General features: G+C 42.0%; 1 protein-coding gene across 1 annotated transcript in view; it reads right to left on the minus strand.

The window, feature by feature from the left end:
- Positions 1-16,203, minus strand: part of col11a1a (collagen, type XI, alpha 1a) — a 98,391-nt gene extending 82,188 nt beyond the window's left edge. The window contains exons 1-4 of the mRNA XM_030079751.1: positions 16,031-16,203; positions 9,567-9,728; positions 8,662-8,875; positions 5,291-5,453 (exon numbers count right to left, since the gene is read on the minus strand). Coding sequence (XP_029935611.1) covers positions 5,291-5,453; positions 8,662-8,875; positions 9,567-9,728; positions 16,031-16,145 — 654 coding nt within the window. The 5' untranslated portion in view covers positions 16,146-16,203. The remainder of the gene's footprint in view (positions 1-5,290; positions 5,454-8,661; positions 8,876-9,566; positions 9,729-16,030) is intronic.
- Positions 16,204-19,130: the final 2,927 nt, after the last annotated feature.

Here is a 19,130-nt window from a genome sequence, read left to right on the forward strand (position 1 = left end):
AAGCAAGCTAGATATACTGTTATTCCTAAGCAATCATAACAATAGAGTGTTTGCTATACACTTAAAAACAAGTTATACATACATTATGGTCGGCTCACTACTAGACTACAAGTTGGGTAAATTATGGACACTACCAGGTGGATAGCAAGCCTCTAAATTATTATGATAAACTAGCGAACAGCCTAGCACATGTTAGGTAGGGAATGATTGACAGTTCATTTTTCCTCCAACAATTACTGCATGATTAAGAACGCAACCTTGAATAAATTACTTCATTACTGTACTTGAAATACTAGTGCAAATGATTTACACCACAAGCCGACACAATACATACACAGTGTGCAGTGGAGGATTTTGAATTGCAGAAATGGCAAATACCTTCCAGCTTTAGTTATATAAACATTCCACTTAGAGTTTTTTGATGTGCTGACCTGGTGATTTCCTTGATCTGTTTACGTTACTGTGTGCCAGAGCTCTGTCCATGGTTCTGATATCTGTCTCTTTGACCTCTCTTCTTCCCCAATACAATACTGCAAGTAACACATTCAACTGTAAAATCCAACATATTGTTGGTAAAATACACATATATGCCTAATCACGTGTCTGTGCTTCATAAGTAACGTGCACTAGGGCCCGTCATAATAGCGTGCACAGGGGCCCGTCGTGACTACCTTATGTCACTGAATGGACCCTGAAGATCTCGGAGGAGAGCAGGAACAGAGAACAGACATGAGGCCTGTTCCAAAAACCACACAGAGAAGACCCTGTTAGCTGGCTTATGGCTCCTATTTTCAGCCCCTTCCACTGGCCAACCTCTGACTGGACATACTATGTTTCATACAACTGCTGGCTTCAGTGCCCTTTCATAAATCTAAACGAAACTGACAGGAGATATAAAAGCAAATCTCCTCATAAAACTTTTGCAGTCACCATAAAAATAGTCCCTTTATCTTGGTTGAGTGATACGACACAATAAACTCAGTGATTTATGATGTTACATTCTCAAATATCAATCAAATTTGTACTTACAGATATATAAATTATTACAGGAAATTTAGGAAAATTTCAGTTCATCACCTATTTGACATAAAATCTTTAACACCAAGATTCGTAGTCTACCATGTAGTACCAAACTGAGGTAAGTTATGTGACACCACAACGAGATACTTAAAAGAGAAAAGGAGCATAAATTAATGCATTGATCAAATTTAAATTAAGTGCATGTGATATTTGTTTTTAATTTTTGGATTTGGATTTTAACTTTTGGATTCACCACTCTTTATTTATCCTTATTTCACGGTGAAGATCTCATTGCATGATTGCGCAGCTCTCATTACGTCAGCTGCATAACAAAATAGTCCAAATGACCTGAAGCATAAAATGGAAGTGAAAACATTCAACATGAACAACTCATAAAGTGAAGGAAAAAAATAAAAATACACGGCACACACATGCAGACACAAAACCTTCTTCTTAGATATGCCTCCTACTCTGGGTCACCGTGGTGATGACGCAACACACTGGAAAATGGCTTTGAAACAACAGCAGCAGCAGTAACAGCAATCAGTCAAAGCATGGCACCAGAATAATGACTAGTCATTCCTGCTGCCCATAAACAAACCAGCACTTTTTCACAAGCAAACACAGCCCCCCTAAAGCCCTACGGTGACCTTTACTTCTCACCCGGGAAGACCATGTGTTTCAATATCACATGACAATTCAGCCATTGTTAGTCATTATTTACATCCGCCTGACCTCATGCCGGCACCCACCTCTGGATGAACTTTGTCTCAAAGAGCAAACACGCACAGTGAGAAGGCACTAAGTTAACCAAAATGTCCAAAGCTGGGAGCATTTTTCATCCCACGCCATATTAAAATCCTCCCTTTTGAAAATGAGAAATGTACAGGACAGTCAAATACGTCTTGCACATGTCCACCCACATAAAGGTTGAAAATTGTGCTTTCTAACAAGTTTTATTTAGCATTTAGAACTTTCTCAGCTTAGGAACATGGATAATCTTTTTGTTCATTATCCCCATGGAGGACTTTTTTTTTTTTTTTGCACTTTTTCTTTCTACTCTCTACTGAGCACTCATTTGTCCTGAGTTGACACTGTGAGGACAGATGCTCTGCAGCCTGAGTTCCCATCAACACAACATTAGCCACAGGAGAAGGGTGTGGATGTACACAAGTCAATGAAAATTATTGTAAATGCTACATAAAACTTGCTAGAAACCACCGTTTGCAAACATTTCTTGGGCGAACAATTATAAGATGAAGGACATTTATAATGGCTTTTGAAGCTGAAAACAAGTGCCCTGTTCGACTGTTGAACGCTAGCAAGAGGCTTAAGCTGTGTGGTCAGCTCCTCCTCTCTAAAGCTAGCAGTGAGATTGTGATAAATATCAGCATTTTAATGCAACTAGGGTTGAAAAATACCTATCCTTTAAAGTGGTAGTCTGCTTTGTAAAATTTTGTCCCAATCATTGGACCTAACAGCTCATTGTGAGAATACCAAAAAGACATTTCTATGAAAATGTTGCAGATTATAGAGACTAGAAACCACATCTTAAAGTGCAAAGTATCCATCAAATTACCACATGAGTGCAAAGCTGTCTAACAGCAAATATGGAAACCTTAAATGTACCTAACCCAACGCAACAATCACACTGCAATTATGAAAGTGAAAAGGCACTCTGTATCGCTCACGCTGGCTGCTATGTCATAAGCAGCCTGTCACCTCTTAGTTGAGCTGTCTCTCTAGATCATTTTGATCACTTTGATTGGTTAGGTTGCACTGAAATGACATTGATGAGCGTCGCATTTCAGCTTCAAGTTGAATCAAGTTCAGCTGAAGCGATGCAGACCCGACACTCTGCCCTCAGCTCCGCTGAGGAATGCTGCTGTTGTCAACTGTGCTGCGGACGCCACAGAAAACAGTGATAAGTATGCCAATGCTGTTGCCTCTTGCTATAGCTGCTACCTAACCCCTTCTACCAGCACATAAATGCAACATAACAGTTTTGGCTAAAACGAGATAACCATCTAATGACAGAAGTCCCAAATCTGGGCCACCAACATAATATAATCAACTGATCTTCCTCTCCACCACATTTCATTCAGAATCCAAAGCTGATCCAAAACATAACCTGCTTCTTACTTCATTGGTGGAGGCTATCATAAAAATAAAGTGGTTTTGGCAAAGAATAAGCAAATACGCAAGTCCATAAAGCAAGCAATGCTTCAAAACAGCCTGATGCATACCTTCCCAGCCTAGCCCAGCATTAACTCATATTGCTTAGTCACATTAAAAATGCTTTAGCCCTAAGGAGTTGAGGCACATACAGCACTGTGTATTCTCTTCCTCAGTGTACACCAGATGTTTACTGTGGGAGGCTAATGGGTAATTGTATCCAGTTTTCTTCTTGTCAAACAGGGCTTTTTTCTGCCAAGATTACTAGCTTTCATTGAGTAATGGGAGCAAATGTGATGCATGTATTAAAAAAGATAAATCCTTGGCACCTCCAACCGTAAAGTTTGACTCAGGCTAACCTACGCTGTCAGCAGACCAATTGTAAAGGCAGGAATGTTTCATCTCTAAGATCAGGGTTTATGTAATGACATGACAGCACATAAAAATGGAATAACTTCACCACACTAAACAACATGTTTGCACCATTCAACACATGGCAAACCTCTGTCTGACTTGAGTATTAAAAGCTGAACACACAGTTGGGGCTGATTTGAGCAGAGACCAGTCCCCTTTAATGTTGCAATCCAGGAAACCACCATAAATATTTCTGCTGATTCAAGTGAGTAATTACAAAGGGGGTCACTGAGTGTCTTACTGTTAGTTATTATTGATTATACATTAATGAATATACTTTTATCCAGAGAGCATTTAAATTCATTCATAGCACAGTCAAGTCAATATAAACTTTTGGCTTGAAAATACCAGCAAGGAAACATTGTATGAAGGCCCAAGGTGTGTTTCTGTGAACCTCTAACCTATGAAGTTGCAATCTAACAGTAGGCTCTTGACCAAGAAAAGGGGCTCCCGTGGCTCTAAGTGTCCCTAATTACAAGGTAAAGAGAAACTGCAACAAAGAATCTGGGAAGACCAAGGCATTTACCATAAGCCCATGTGTGCTTTGCAGAAAAGATCCAACGAGCAAACATTTGACAGATCTCGACCTGCAGGAGTTGGAAATCCAACCCCTTCACTTTGCATCCTCTGATGTGAATCTTTCTCTGAACCTTTGCAAATTTGCCAGCGAGCTATAGGTTATCGTGACAACATGATTTGCCTGGCGATCACTACACAGTTTTAACAAACAGAATGGAGCAACTCTTGAATGCACTCGGTGTGAGCAAGATGTAAAGCCAGAAGCAAGGGAAGTTAAAAACTCAACTCCTTCATGTCCAGCAAGGAACAGACAAGTTTCATCACTAAGCTCCACTGAAGCTCCAGCAAGCTACTCAGATGTAAGGTCTCAGAAAAAATGTCATGAAGTCAAATAGCCAAGACATCCAGGCCTGACCTACAGGATGGCCCTGAGTTCTGGTATGTTTTAGAAACATCAAGGGGGCTAGAGTCACAAACAGTTGGGTATGGAAGTGAAACCATAACCTTCTCACGCAAAGAATTTAGCGCCACTTTTCCCAAACAGAGAAAGCTGGAGGTAATTACCATAATGTGGAATGTAAGAAGGTAAATAGCACATGAGCGCTCTTTAGCAGTGGATGGGTAAATGCAGTGTAGCTTGGAGAGAGTAATTTATGTTCAAATTGTGTGAACATTGTGTAAAGGTTCAATATCATGAAATTGCACCTCTTGTTTTTTTGTAAAGCTGTTATGGCCAAAAATATGCCATTTCACTAAAAGATAATACTTTCACCAGCATATCAAGCAATTATAAATGTCTGTGTATTTGTGAATATCACTCGGCTTGTAATTTTAATTGCTAAATGAAAATGAGTCAAATTCCACTTTAAGAATTTTAAATGTGTATTAGCCTCTGCATGATTTGAACAAAATCTATGGAAAAGGAGTAGCTGTATGATAATCAAAATTCCAGATGTAAAGGAAGATAAAGCTGTGAATCCCAAAGCATTTGTAGAGAGGTTGATAGCTGCAACATTTCTGATGAACATCTCAAATAGGAATATCCCAACACAGCCAACATGATGCTCGCACCCACAGATGTGAAGTGGAGCTGTTCATCCATTCTTCCACCGTGAAAAGACAAAGTCGCTAGCTACAAGTTAGCTTCAGGGTCCAACTTTACCTGGAAATACTCCTCATCCAGGACCCTGGTGCCGAACACGGTGATGCCATTGGTGCTGACGAAGGCTTGGTCACTCCTGAGGAGAGGCTTGGTGATCTTCTTCTTACAGTCCAAAATGATGGTGACCGTCTTCTTCTCCACACTGATTGCAATGCGGTGCCACCTGAACAAAGACACATCAAGGAGGAATAAGTGGTAAATTGGTGGTTTGCCAAAAAAAAAAAAAAAAAGCAAAATAGATTTGATTACATGCATAATCACATACATATGTGAAACTCCATTGTGGCCCACATGATGAACTACTGGTCTGATTTTGGCAAAAATTTACCAGATGAAGCATTTTCAAACTACTCAGTAGCAGTTAAAAAATGCACTGATTGGCCTGATGGATGCACTGCATTAAAAGTTGAAATTAATAAAACTGAAAGGAATTAACTGCCGCACCACCGGTCCTAGTTTGATAAAAACTAATCGCCGAGCAGGTTGTTGTAAATATTTATATACTAAAGATGCTCCTTTGCCCCTTCCATCACTGCCCATTGTGAGTGCATGATGATTACTATAATCAGCACATAATATGATAAAAATTGTGCAAAAATAGAGGGGGGAATATGTTATGAGCCAAATGGATAAGTGATTTCATGATGCTTGCATTGCATTGTCTAGTGTTTGACTGATTATATAAAAGTTTACCGGCGGCTCTAATGTGATGTTAATCTGCTTGTACTGCATCACAACATCACTCTAGTAAAATTTCCTGTTATAGGCCTACTGTGCCGTTCATTATATGAATGAATACTCCCAAAATCAAGAGGGTTTGAGTTACGTATCAAATGTTTTGATTGACATTACCCATAGATGCAAAGGGTTAACCGGGGTCACACGTGAGTCTGACACCTCCCTTGCCTCTGGACCATTTGCCACTGCACTAAAAGGCTATTGCATACCAGGCAGCAGTGGACCACATTCTTGCCCCCACACTTTGGCCCTGTTTAACACGGGATTACACTCATTAAACTCCAAACTTAATCCTCCTTCTGGGTTACTCGGCATGACAGACATGGTGAACATTGTGGAAAGTGTGTGTCAGGATCCAGGAAGGCCTGGCTTGCCAGAGCAGGAGACACACAGTCAAAACATTGTTCTGAGGTGGAAGATGAGACCTGGCACTGCTGCTGATCAAGATGGCAATGTGAGCAAAGGTGCTCCAGAATCCTTTATCACAGCTATATCGGGGTAGATATGAGCAATCAGTTTGGTAAGTCTTGTTAAGCGCAGGAAGGAAAGGCCTTCGTGACGTGACAAAATTCCAGGGCAGGATGTGGGGCTTAATGGCAAATAAAATGTGCAACACTCTCTGGAGAACAACAGAAACGATAACTGATCTCCTTATATGGCAAGGGAGCAAATTCAGGCTTCAGTAGATCCAAACAGGTTCTCATTAATTACAATGTAAAAATAAATGAAAACCTAAATGCAAACAACTTGTGCAACACACAGTTAATAGTTTACACTGTGCCACAGCTCAGTAGAAATCCTCTCAATCTCCTACCATTTGAAAAAAAGTGGGTAATACTCTTTCTCATCAATATTATCATTGTGCCTCTCTATTCAAGCTTGGCATATGCTTCTTTGTAACAATGAATACATCCACAGGGAGGTGAGGTAGCACTAGTCAGTGAGGATTTAGCCCAGGCCTGGGGTTGGAATGTATCCAGCCCCTGAAGTGCTAAAACTCCTTTACAGAGAACATTAGGCAGTGGGTCACAAAACTACACACTGGACAAAAATGCCCCACAGGACTGACACAAAGTTGGCTGGAAGCGCTACTCTTTCTCCAACCTGCACATCCAGCAACGCTGCTGCCTGCATCGGTTTAAGTGGAGTCTTTTGAAGGATTTTGATAGTTCCCTTCCATCACAATAGCTGTGGATGCAGCTGATCTTATTTTAAGTCCTTTTGGCTCACAACATATCTTGTGACTGGGTTATGACTTCCCTCACGAGCACAGAAAAACAAACTTCACAGAACAGCAAGTTAGATGTGTAAAAAAATTAATAACTTCCATAGGCATCATAACATCCTTTACTAAAAAAAAAAGCTGTGTTTTCCCAGAGGCCTATCTGTTTGTTTATTTCGTCAGTGCCCCTGCCCACAGGCTCATGTCAGCTAAGCTCCGGCTCTGAGTGAGAATTCTTGGATTTCTGAACCTGGGAGCGGATAATCAGGCCTCCACTAAAAGGCTAAAAGACTCTCTCTGTCGACTCTGATTGGATGAGGTAATCCGGGGGGGTAATCAGGAAGTTTAGGACTGCCCCTTTCCCCTCCATCCTCCCCCCTTCTCTAAAATAACAGAGGCAGTGAGTTCATGGATGAGGTCAGGTTGCCCATAGCAGTCCCCGCTGTGCCCCAATAATCCAGTGTCTTTCTGTCTCTGACCTGTCTCTATGCCCACAAACCCCCGATGGGATGGATAATCCTGTGACGAGCACCTGTGGTGCAGCGACGGGAATATCTGGGTTGTTTTCTTGCTCTTGTCAAGGAGAACAAGCCAATGGAAATCGGGAAGTGCCTGCCTGAATGTGTTTCAGCTGACAAGTGTATTTTAAGTTGATTCAAAAAGATTTATATCAAATGCAGTGACCCAGTGACCATATTAGATAAGATTTGACCAAAATGATTTTTTAAAGATGACAGCCAATATTTTGTACTGATAATAAGTGAAAACATTTTGTTTTGCAGACGATATCAACTTTAAGAACTGGCACGACAGCACATACTGAAAAACCTGGAAAAAATAGAGGACTTCAGCTGCTAGGAGTTGTGGACAGCATGCTGGGAGCTCCAAGTGCCATTATAACACTTAAGCATATGCTAAGCTGAGATAGAATAGGCAACTAGGATTAACTTTGATGTAAGAAAATGAGAACTTGTAGAAGCTCTAAAGCTAAACTGTAAATAATCTAAAATGATATGGATCTTAGGCAGTTTGACATCTGAGACTGATGCAATTACACAAAGTATGATATAAAGAAATACCACATGTTTTGAACAAGCAGGGACCAATTTCCCTGTTTTCACAGGATGTGAAGGTGGATGATGATAAGAAGCTGTGTGTAGCTAAAAATAACTGCACAGCAGATGAATATATGGCTGTTTGCACACCAGAAATTATTTAAAACATAAGGCTAGGCCAGGCCACATTGGAGATATGAAGCTAATGATATTTCTTTTTTTAAATTTTAAATTTTTTTAAATTTAAAGTTTTCTGGGGGCCAGTCTTCTTAATTTGGATGATGCTAGTGGCCTGGTATGATTCAACACTGTTTATTAAAGTTATTGGTTGGATTAGTATTTAAGATCTGACTTACTTTCCATCAGCCAGGTTGAGAGAGCGGAACAGGGGGTAGTCCTCTGGGGCTGGCTTGCCAGTCTGGTCTTCATACAGGAAGACAGGGGAGCGGCCCAGCTCCACACCCAGCTGCTGGACTCCCTGCTCGTTGTAAAGGGACAGCAGGAAGGACTGGAGGCCTGCTTTAGGGCGCACCGTGGTCAGGATGGAGAAATCCTCAGGGAAAACACCTCCTGTCGGGGATGGCATTATAGGCAGATAGGTTAGAGTCAGCAAGAGAAGACACTTACCAGATCATCAACATTATTAAAATCACTGCGGTGCAAGAGGTGCATAGATACTTATTTGATAGCTTTGGTTCCATCAGTTACACCCACCAAACCCATCATCACAGTACTGGTTGCATTGTTTGATTGACAAGTGATTTCTGGGGGTTTTAGGGATTATCACTTTCCCCAGTTACTAGTTATATTAATATGAGAAGATTTAACTCACTAAAAATTGCATCATTTGGAATGTGACCAATACGTACATTTTAACCTTGTTTGTAACACCATATTTGGCTTAATTTAGGGCTCATGAAAACCACTTAATTAGTTGGACAGATTCGATAAAAGAGGCTCACTTCAATTAATTTCTGTGCCATATCAAAGTACAGCACTGGGCTGTTGAGAGACGCTCCTACCAGGTGGAGACTGAAAAATTGCTTTTGGTCAGCCAAACATTGTCTCTCAAAGCATTCACTGGCAGCACAATGCAAAGACACAGTCAGAGAGGGAATCCGCTGTGAATTTGTCTGAATCTGTTCTCAGACAGGAATCTGTCTGAGAACATGGCAACTACAATAGCTGACACTTTAAACACCAGTTCATATAAAGGGAGTCAGCTTGTGAGAGGTTAGAGAAGCCGAGAGGTTTATCTCACCTGGGAATAACTGCTTGGTGGGGGCACTGATCTCGGCCTTGGCCACTCTGTAGGCTGTGTCCGGCTGCGATGCTCTTCGGTTTGTGCAAAATCCTGATGTTTTCTTCACTCCTTCGGGTGAATTGTGAAATTCTAATACTTTTAACACATCCACCGGATCTGCTGTTAAGGGAAGCAGATAGAACATCAGTTAGGTTATGGTATTTTTTTTTCCTCAGCAAATTGTGATTAATCTCTGTGATGAACAGCAAGTATTATCAAGCAATAAGCCAATGTATGATTATGACCTTAATAGACGAGCCCAGGTGTCAGACACCATATTTCCAATGACCAGAATTCTCAATGGCTACAATGAACACCAAATGCTTGTATGCTTTAAAAAAAAATTGCCACTGTTGCAGTTTGTGGATGAGAGTAACTCATCTCCGTTCATCCACAATGTTTCAGAAAGCTCTGAAATACACGCACAGACATATCAGTGATCCAAAGATGAGAAGGTGCTATGATAATTTTGGGAATCCTGGGTCTGTTCGGGAATACTTCATCATTTTGGGCAACATAGACTGAGACAAGATGCTCAATACTGTTTTCACTTCTGTACGTCCAGTGGTTCAGCTGCCAGGGGTAGCATTTTGTGTTATCTTAGCATAAAAACTTGAAGTCTGTGGGAGTCGTTAGCCTAGCTCCAACAAAGGCGAAAGACAGCAACTGTCAGCAGCTCCAAAGCTGTGTTACACAGTGTATCATGCGTAATGAAGTTCACATCTGGGTAAGCTGAAAAAATGCTATTTTGCAATTTTACCCAAAACGTTGGAGCATTCCTTTAATACAGAACAGAAACAGCACCATTACATGATGGGTATTATTTTTTCCTAGCCATGTACATAAAAATACCATGTGCTGTGTAAGTGTAGTGAGGACTTTGTTTTAAATGACCAATAACACATGACTGCATTGATTCCATGTTTCTTTGTTTCATTGATTTCAATTACTAACATCTTAATGCAATTATTATAGAACAATCACAGTATACCAAAGATAAATTTATTAGTCAAAGGAGGTCAATGTATCAACTTTAAACATACAGCTATTACACCCCTTCCAGCACCTTACCAAATAACTTGCCTCTCAGTCAATGATAAATCTCTACAGTTAAACCACAGTTAAACTACAAAATGCTGCCGGCCCATGGCTCTGCAGCCTCATCTGACAGGAAATATTTCCGCTGAAGCCAAAGAGCATAATGAACAATGTGCCTACAGCCAACAGGTCTTATAACACTTGGATAGGTTTACGCCGATAAGAGTCACCAGAGCCTCTCTGAGTTTCCCATTCTCTCCAATCTGATGCACTTTACATAAAGGAGCCTGTTTGGCCACATGCAGCCAATAGAGACCCATGGGAAAGCATTAAAATCATGCTCCTTAATCAAAACACCCTCTCAATATAAAGCTTTCCCCCAGTGGCCAAGCCTAAAGTGCTATATTATAAGAGCTCAAACTCACATAATCAAGTACTATGAGAAGACCACATATGGTAAGCCTCCAACAGGGGCTCACTTCACTCCACAAAGTACAGCAATACCTCGCTAAAACAGGCAATACAATGGTAGATTGTTAAGGGTAATAACTCTAATCTGTTTTTGTAGGGTAAATAAGCAAGCCAGGATGTCTGAAGGCATCAGCGAGCCTTTTCTGACAGCTCTAAAGCCACTGTTTTGGTTGGCATGTACGGGTCAAACCATTCTGAACGTTTCTTTAGCTACTTTATACAAGCGGATCTTTAAAAAAAGTCTGATTTCCCTCTCAACACAGTTTGGCTGACATTCCAGCTGTGGCGAGGAAAAGCAAATTATAACAGCCTGTTTCATTCTGTTCAGTGGAGCATGCGGCAGGGGGACCTAGCCCCTGTTTCAACATGAAGCTGTCCTTACGGAATATGAAGGACGCCGCGAGCACAACGCGTACCAGAGGGCTCTCTGCAACACCGTCAGCTAGGCGACGCAGAACGTACTGCTCACTGGACACGCAGTTTAGGCCAGCTCCGCACGGAGATTGATGTTTTTGAAAACACAACTTTTTTTATTTGTTTTAAAAAAATCAATGCTCACAGCAGCATTTTCGAAAATATCTCTTGACATGAGAATGTAAAAGCACATACGCATATGTTTTCACGATATTAGCTTGTGCAAAGAAGCTGAGGAGTGACTGGAGTGGTATGTTGATATCCCAGAGTTAGAATTAGATGTCGACCAAAAATTGCATTTTGGTCGACTGAAAGTATCGCTTTCATATGGACAGATGGTCGAAATGGAGAGAAAAGGTCGCATCTACAAAAAAACGTCTCCAAGTGGCTGTGGCCTCAGACCAAGAAGGCAGATATGAATTTGCTATTGTACCTTTCGATTACAATGTATATCAAGCAACAAAATAGGATGAATGAATAACTTGAGGTCACTTTGTCACAGCTGCACAGATCTAAGGACTTTTTTTTTGCAAAGATGCTAGCAAAATCCCACCAAAATATTTCTGGCTTATTTTCATGCCCATGATGATCAAAAACAGCGCTTGGCCAACATCTGGTCCTGTCATCTTCCACGCACCTGGCAAGGACCAGATGTGCCTCATCCTGAAAGGAGAGATGGTTCACAAGGTTTAATAGTCTTCTTCATCTAAGCCTAAATCCTGAGTGAACAAAAGGAATCTGCAGAGCTCCACCAGCAACACATTTCACGGGTTAAAAAAGGCCATGACTGCTTTGTCAGTGAGTGAGCATCCGGCCTGTCAATCCACCTAGTTCCTATTTCAAAAGAGGAGATGTCAGCATTTTGACAAAAGTGTGCTAAAGTCAAGCGAAAGGTCCTGAAAGGAAAACCCTAACAGTGTTTCTTGGTAAGGATGCTGACATGGGGTGACCACTTGGCCTTCTTTGTCGTTTTTGAAGATGAACCAGCTACTTTCTTTGGAGAGTGAACTGAGGACCTCTTTGTGAGTTCCTGCAGAGTCGCTCCCAGTTCAAACTCATATGCTCCAGATGTGGCGATTTGGCCGGGCTGCGACCCTTGCACGGAGGTGCCGAGAAAACGTCAATACTGGCCAATCCATTAAGGTGGCCAAATGAGTGTGCGCAGGTTTTAAGAGTGCATCTGATGAGCTGGTGTGAGTTTGCCCTTGGGGCTGTGCAAACAGACCACATAGCTCTCATCAGAGCTGAGGTGGCACAGAGGGACGGACCTTCCTAATAGGCTGGAGGAGGGGGGGAATTAGGCCTACCCTTACTATCAGACAAGACCTCCTCTGTTGCTCATTTACTAGATCCACCCAACAGAGTATGCAAATTGAGGAGGCGTGTGGGGTGGATTATGGCTGAGGCATTCACATAAAACACAGATCGACTGATTTGATATGATCCCTGTCATGTTCACAGGTGTATATCGAGGCACAGTTAAAGACAAGAGGTAACGTGTTCCAAGAGATAATGCCAGCTCCAAAACACCATTCTGAAGACAGAGGCCAAAAAAGTCTGCCTCGGCTCGTCCCTCATTACATACTGTGCAAGACCCGAGCATATCAGTGTCGTGAGTCCTCCTCCTGCTGTGTCACTTTCAGACCCTAAATCTCCACAGAAAGGTGAAATTGGCTGGTAAAAGGAGGAGGACCTTTTCACCTGCAGCTCCCTGAGACTCTAATAATATCTTCAGCCAGCATGTGCCCCCCCTCACTCTCCCTCTCTCTCTCTTTCCTTTGACTTCCACCACACTGCCGGCTCAAACAAGACGGCTTTATGCTGGTGTCATACCGAGGAAACTTCACTGAGACCTACCCCGTTTTTCAAAGCATTTTTCCTCGTCTACTCTTCCCTCCTTGCTCTCCTCTCATTAACTTCTTTTATGCCTCACAGCACGTCATCACATAGCATCTTATTATTCTGTTAACTATTAAAAGCAAAATCCTAAAATTTGGAGAGGGCTCATGTAACTGCAAGCTGTGGTGATTGCAGGTGAAAAGAGATATCTCTCAAGTTGTGGCTTTGTTGGGATGAAGCAAAGCATGTGTCCAAATGATCGCACAGTGATTCTAAATGTGTGACATCTTCAACAAGACGAAAGTCCAGCGAGGAGCTGATTAGCCCATGTTCCACCTTGAGTGCATTAGGGAGAGGATTCTGAAAATGCTAGCTTTGTCTGCTGGAATGCACATCTGAGCCTGCGCCCCGGGGGCTGAGAAAACGTGTCTGTACACTGCTAGATGGAGAGGTTACCCTGCAGAAACAGCCTAAACCACCATAAACAGACACAAGAGACTCTGACTGTGAGCCCAGTGCACTCAAACACTGCAGGAGGATGCTTTGAATTATAAAAACAGACTGGAGTTGATGAGTTCAGAAAGGTGCAATTTTAAACCTAAAGTAGAACTTCAGTCCATAATGTCCTGAACTAATACTTGTTGGCTAAAAATGACTGAAAAGCGGAAAATGAATAGGTTTAAGTTAATAAAAAGTGACTCGGTGACAGGAACTGGCATGTCACCACTGTCACGAAAACCTCAGAAATCCAGTTCTGGTCATTTGTATTCATTAACTTCAGTTAAAGGTCCTTCATTGGTCCTTTAGCTGAAGCTAAAACATGGAAATGCTCTTCTGTGGTTTGTGAAACCCTCACCACCCCTGGTCTTAAGAATCCCTTTCAAAACCAACTGAATGAGCCAAAAGATCCATGCTGGTCAACCTCAAAACAAGACTGTTTTTCTTCATTCATAAAAAGCGGACATCACTGAGTAATGTTTTCACCAAATGACAATGCTGTTGTTAGGTTGAATTTGAGAATAGAAAAAGAAGAAATGTGTCTTCTTAATCTGTACTTCCTATATGTATACATACATCTATATGCAATATAATACATCCTATGTATCAGTGAATGCTTGAAATAAAACATCATTATCCTTGTAGAATTGCCTTGTGGTCCCAGGTGGAAGGCCTGTGTGATCCTGAACCCTACGACTTATGGCCATTATGGCATCAGGCTGGGCTCATACGCAGGCCTGCTCTTTGAAGGCTGTTAAATCATAGGGAAGCGCAACAAGGACCATCATCAAATAAGTGCTCAGTACTTAGAGGAGGAAACATTCCCACCGGCGCAGACAACGCGGCCTTGTGCTGCAGCCGACCAAACATCTAAGTGCAAAGTTGACAGGAAGAGCTGTATGGATACCGGTGGGCTTGCACCAGCCAGGTTTTGGGCTTCGGTGTGGACCAGGGCAGTGTGGAGAAAGGGTGATCCTGTTTGGCAGGGGATGTGTGTGACCGCTCAGCCCCCCTCAGCTCAGAGCCGCAGGGGCTTTGCGCTCTTCCTTCCAGAGCGCACTGACATGTCCAAGATCCACTGACGCCCTCAGGGAACATTTACATGATTTTCTTTCTCTATCCTTTTCTTTTTTTCTTTTCATGGCAGTTCACGATGTAATATAACAATGTCATTAAATGAAGGCTAATGTATATCACATATTTATAATCACTACAGCCGAAAACTAACCAGCCCACCCTCTCAGAGCTGGTAAAACTGCTGTGCGATTTTTTAATGACCAATAAACCACCGCATCATGCTCAAACTATCCTCCATTACATATATGTGATCAATCTCCTTTCACTCATTTGTCAATGCACGACGAATGCTTTTTGCAATGATGTAACTGCAAATTCAAAGCATTCCACGTAACATACAACTTAAAAAAAAAAAGTCCCTCATTCTGACTTTAAAATATCTAATAACCTATTATCTTGACACACGAAGGAACTTCTCTGTCAGAAAAAAACTCAACACTTATTTAGTGTAACTGTCCCAGCTATGCATTCTGTGTCCAATGCCCGACAAATGTCCAGTGTCCGGCTGGAGAAATCCACCCTGCTAACCGTGTCCATATCCACCTAGTGGACCACAGATCAAACAAAGAGCTTATTTTCCATCTTAAGTGAATTCTACAAAGCGGGGGACATGCTGTTTTCCTGAACACACACCAGCGTTTAATGATGGATCTAATTAGACGAGGTGTTTCATCCTCACAGTCAATTCATGCGTAAAAGCGCCCCGCGGTAATGTTAGTGTTGTGAACAACAAAATGTGCGCACCTCATTGAGGAGTCGCACCAAGCTGCTCTTTGAACTGTCTTTTTTAACCCTACGTGGTCCACTTCACTGGTGGTAATGGGGACTGTAGGGCACGATTGTGTCGCACCGTTTAATATGGTGGCTTCCACAAACTGGTGCACTTTGGGCACGAAGATCCCTAACTACTTTGGTTGTGCTGTGAAAAAAATACATGAATGTTACCATGCCCCCCTGTGTCCAGGTAAGCCTGTCAATCCCAATATCTCCATCATCAGTTACCAAGTTTCCCAGCCGGCTGGTGCTCCGTCCCCTTTCAGTCCCGATAAACTTCATTAGAAACATTTGGCCCCTAATATTCTTACCTGCTCTGACATTGGTAGCCTGTAGAACCAGGGTTAAAGTGATGAATGCAGTTACAGTGGAATCCATAAGCCACCTTTTCGTTTTCCACCTTGTGGACCACCTTTGCATCTCCATGGTCGGCGCCCAAGTGAACAAAACTTTTGGGCGACTTCAAGTAAATTTTAATGACGTCCCTTCCACAATCCCAAATGTGATGGAAACTGTACTACAACAAAGCCATAAGTGATCAGTTTCAGCCTCTTCTCTCAGCCACAACCAGGCCCCCGATCTTCCTTTCCAGTGCCCAGCCTTCAGAGTGAAGGTAGTCGGGCTTTAATCAAAACGCACAGAGTGCAGTCGGTACACTTGGTGCGTCCACGGACAGGAGGGCTGGGCAAGCTCCACAGACCAGACCCACGATTACAGGAAAATGACAAGGGAACCAGCCCCCGATTAGCAAATCACGGGGCTGGAAATTCTCCTCAGGGTCCACCCATCAGCTTTGTAAAGCTCCCCCAAGTCTCTTCTGAGTGCGTTTAAAAAAAAGAGGGGAAAAAACGGTGGCAAAGTTGTTGCCGTTTTCGGAATGAAAGGAATGGCACAGTTTCATGCAGGAGGGGTATTCCTGCAACTGTGACAATGTCCTCGAACTACCTACCCAGGCAAAACACCTGACATGGCAATAATGGGCATAGTTTAGGTAGATGTAATCCAAAATCACTTACTATTGAATTGTTTATCTTTCTACACTGAATGAAGGCATATTAAAGTGGGGAGAGTGATATCTCTGATTAGCATAAGCATTCAAACGCATTCTCTAATTAGAGAATTCTAGTAACTGTATTTGTTTGTTTGTTTGTTTGTTTTGTTAATTAAACTATTCCTAAGTATTTGTTGTCCCTCAGGAAGTGGAACCCAATTTAACAATCAGTCCTATATGCAACCTGATCCTAATGTATTATTGGCCTGCGTACACCTAAAAAGAGGTCTAATCTCCCTGTTTATATCATTAATATTAATATATTTCTTGACAACTAATTTCAGTCAGGAGATTTGAGAGTGAGAGTGGGAATTTGGGGATTGTGGAAGCAGCCCCTCTCACCTACATTTCCCACTGGGAGGAATGGGCTGCTGCCTCTGAGACCCGCTCTCATGACATCATCAGGGGAAGGGCACTTGTTGTTTATACACCCACCCCTCCCTCATTTGGAGCCCCCTTTGATGCTTCACTACCACCACTAGTCAGAAGAATTAAAGCAGAACTAAAGCCTGTAACGGTGAAATGAAACTTCAGTGACAGATCTGGGAACATTCTTTGTCTCAGTATATGTTGACATAAACTCTGAAATGTAAGTTCAGACAAAGTGTACGTTAATTTTCAGCACTTCTGCATTACTGGACAGTAGAGAGAGATTGGAAGAAATGAATAAGGGAGGAGCCTGAAAAATACATCCAAACATACTAAGGCAGATTTGAACCTGTGGGTGTGATGGATGCACATCTACATGGTGTGCTTTGACGATAGAACAATATATGATCCTGATGTAAAGCTTTCTTGAGCTAGAATAGTGCTCCCAGTAGAATGCAGATCTCTGCCAGGTGTGTCTTGGGGCATGTGGGTGTTCAGCAGCAACTGCAGGGCAGGCGGTGTGTCCAGTGATGTGCATGAGTAACGGAATGAAAGGGGGGGCAATGTGTAGAGTACCTTATCAAGGTGTAACTAGAACAGACAGGCAATACAGAGACAAATCTTCAGACACAAAAAAATATATAAATAAATGAAGAAGCAGTTGTTGGTCACTTGCACCCATACCAGCTGGTAAAGAGCAGTGAGGAGTTAACACTCAACTGGGCTATAAAACAGGTTTTTCAAAGATTTTGAACCACCACAACCACAAGAGGTCCTTGATCATGCAGTCATAACTGTGCACAAAAACTATTAAGCTGATAGGCCCAGTAGAATGCATGATTTGTTGCAGACAGATAAATGCACACACAGACATATAACTAAATGCATGACCCCTCCAGGCTGCCGCCCAGTGGAGATAAATATAGGTTACGTCGTCCACTTCTGATGCAGCGAAGGTAACTCCCTGACCCCGACTACATAAAACAATCCCCAAAACCTGCGTGACCTTCTTAGCCGTGAACCTTTCTGTATGGAGTCTGCATGTTCTGCCTGTGTTTGCACGGGTTTCCTCCAGGACACCATATCATGTCACTTTTAACTACATAACCGCTCTATTTCTTAAAACAGTGGCATCACTTTTTACCCTTTTCAACCAGGCAAAAAGTTGACTGAAAAAGGATAATCGGGGAGGGAGAGCTCCACATGTATTGGCCTTTTAGAAGCAAGGGTGAGCCCAGAGGACAGTCTGCTCCCTGTAGCTCTCGTCAGTGAAGACATGGATCCCAATCTGGCTCTATCTGTCAGCCAGCATGTCTCTCCAGCCAGCCAGCCTCAGCCCTCTCCAAGCCAAGTGGTGTCAGATACTCCTTCTGGGTACTTGGTGGCACAAAGCAGAATCATTTCTCTTTTAGGAAGGCTTTATGCCATGTCTTGGCCTTTCATGGTTCAGAGAACAAGGGTCCTCAGACCATATGACTTATGCTTCAGTCATATGTTTCACCCTTATCACCAATATCCCTACTTACAGCAGTACAATCCAATACCATATCAGCAACAAAAATAAGGTTTTTTGTTTTGGTAGCGGTAGTAGTAATAAAAATAGAAATACAAGTAGATAGCAGTACTTTTAGAAATAGTCCAATTCATAGTAGTTGTAGTACTGATGCAACTAGTAGTAATAGTGAATAAGTGAAGACAGAAGTAAAAAATGGAATATTTAAAACTGCAAATTTCTACAGCTTAGAAAAGAGGGCGACACAGACTTTTTGTTTAACTATGGAAGTCCTGAGTTCTTTTTTGTTTAACTATGTATCTTGTAGGCAGTCTCACGACACTGGTTGTATGACATTGTGTAAAAACAGTGTTGATATGCTCCTGCTCAAGTGATATGATGTCCTGATGTTTATTTGATCTGGATACCAACACGTATGATGTAACATCATAATCACATCTGTACTGGCTTATTAGTGTTTTGTTTTTTTTTAGAAATA

This window comes from Myripristis murdjan, chromosome 20, assembly GCF_902150065.1.
Source record: "Myripristis murdjan chromosome 20, fMyrMur1.1, whole genome shotgun sequence".
Taxonomy (NCBI): domain Eukaryota; kingdom Metazoa; phylum Chordata; class Actinopteri; order Holocentriformes; family Holocentridae; genus Myripristis; species Myripristis murdjan.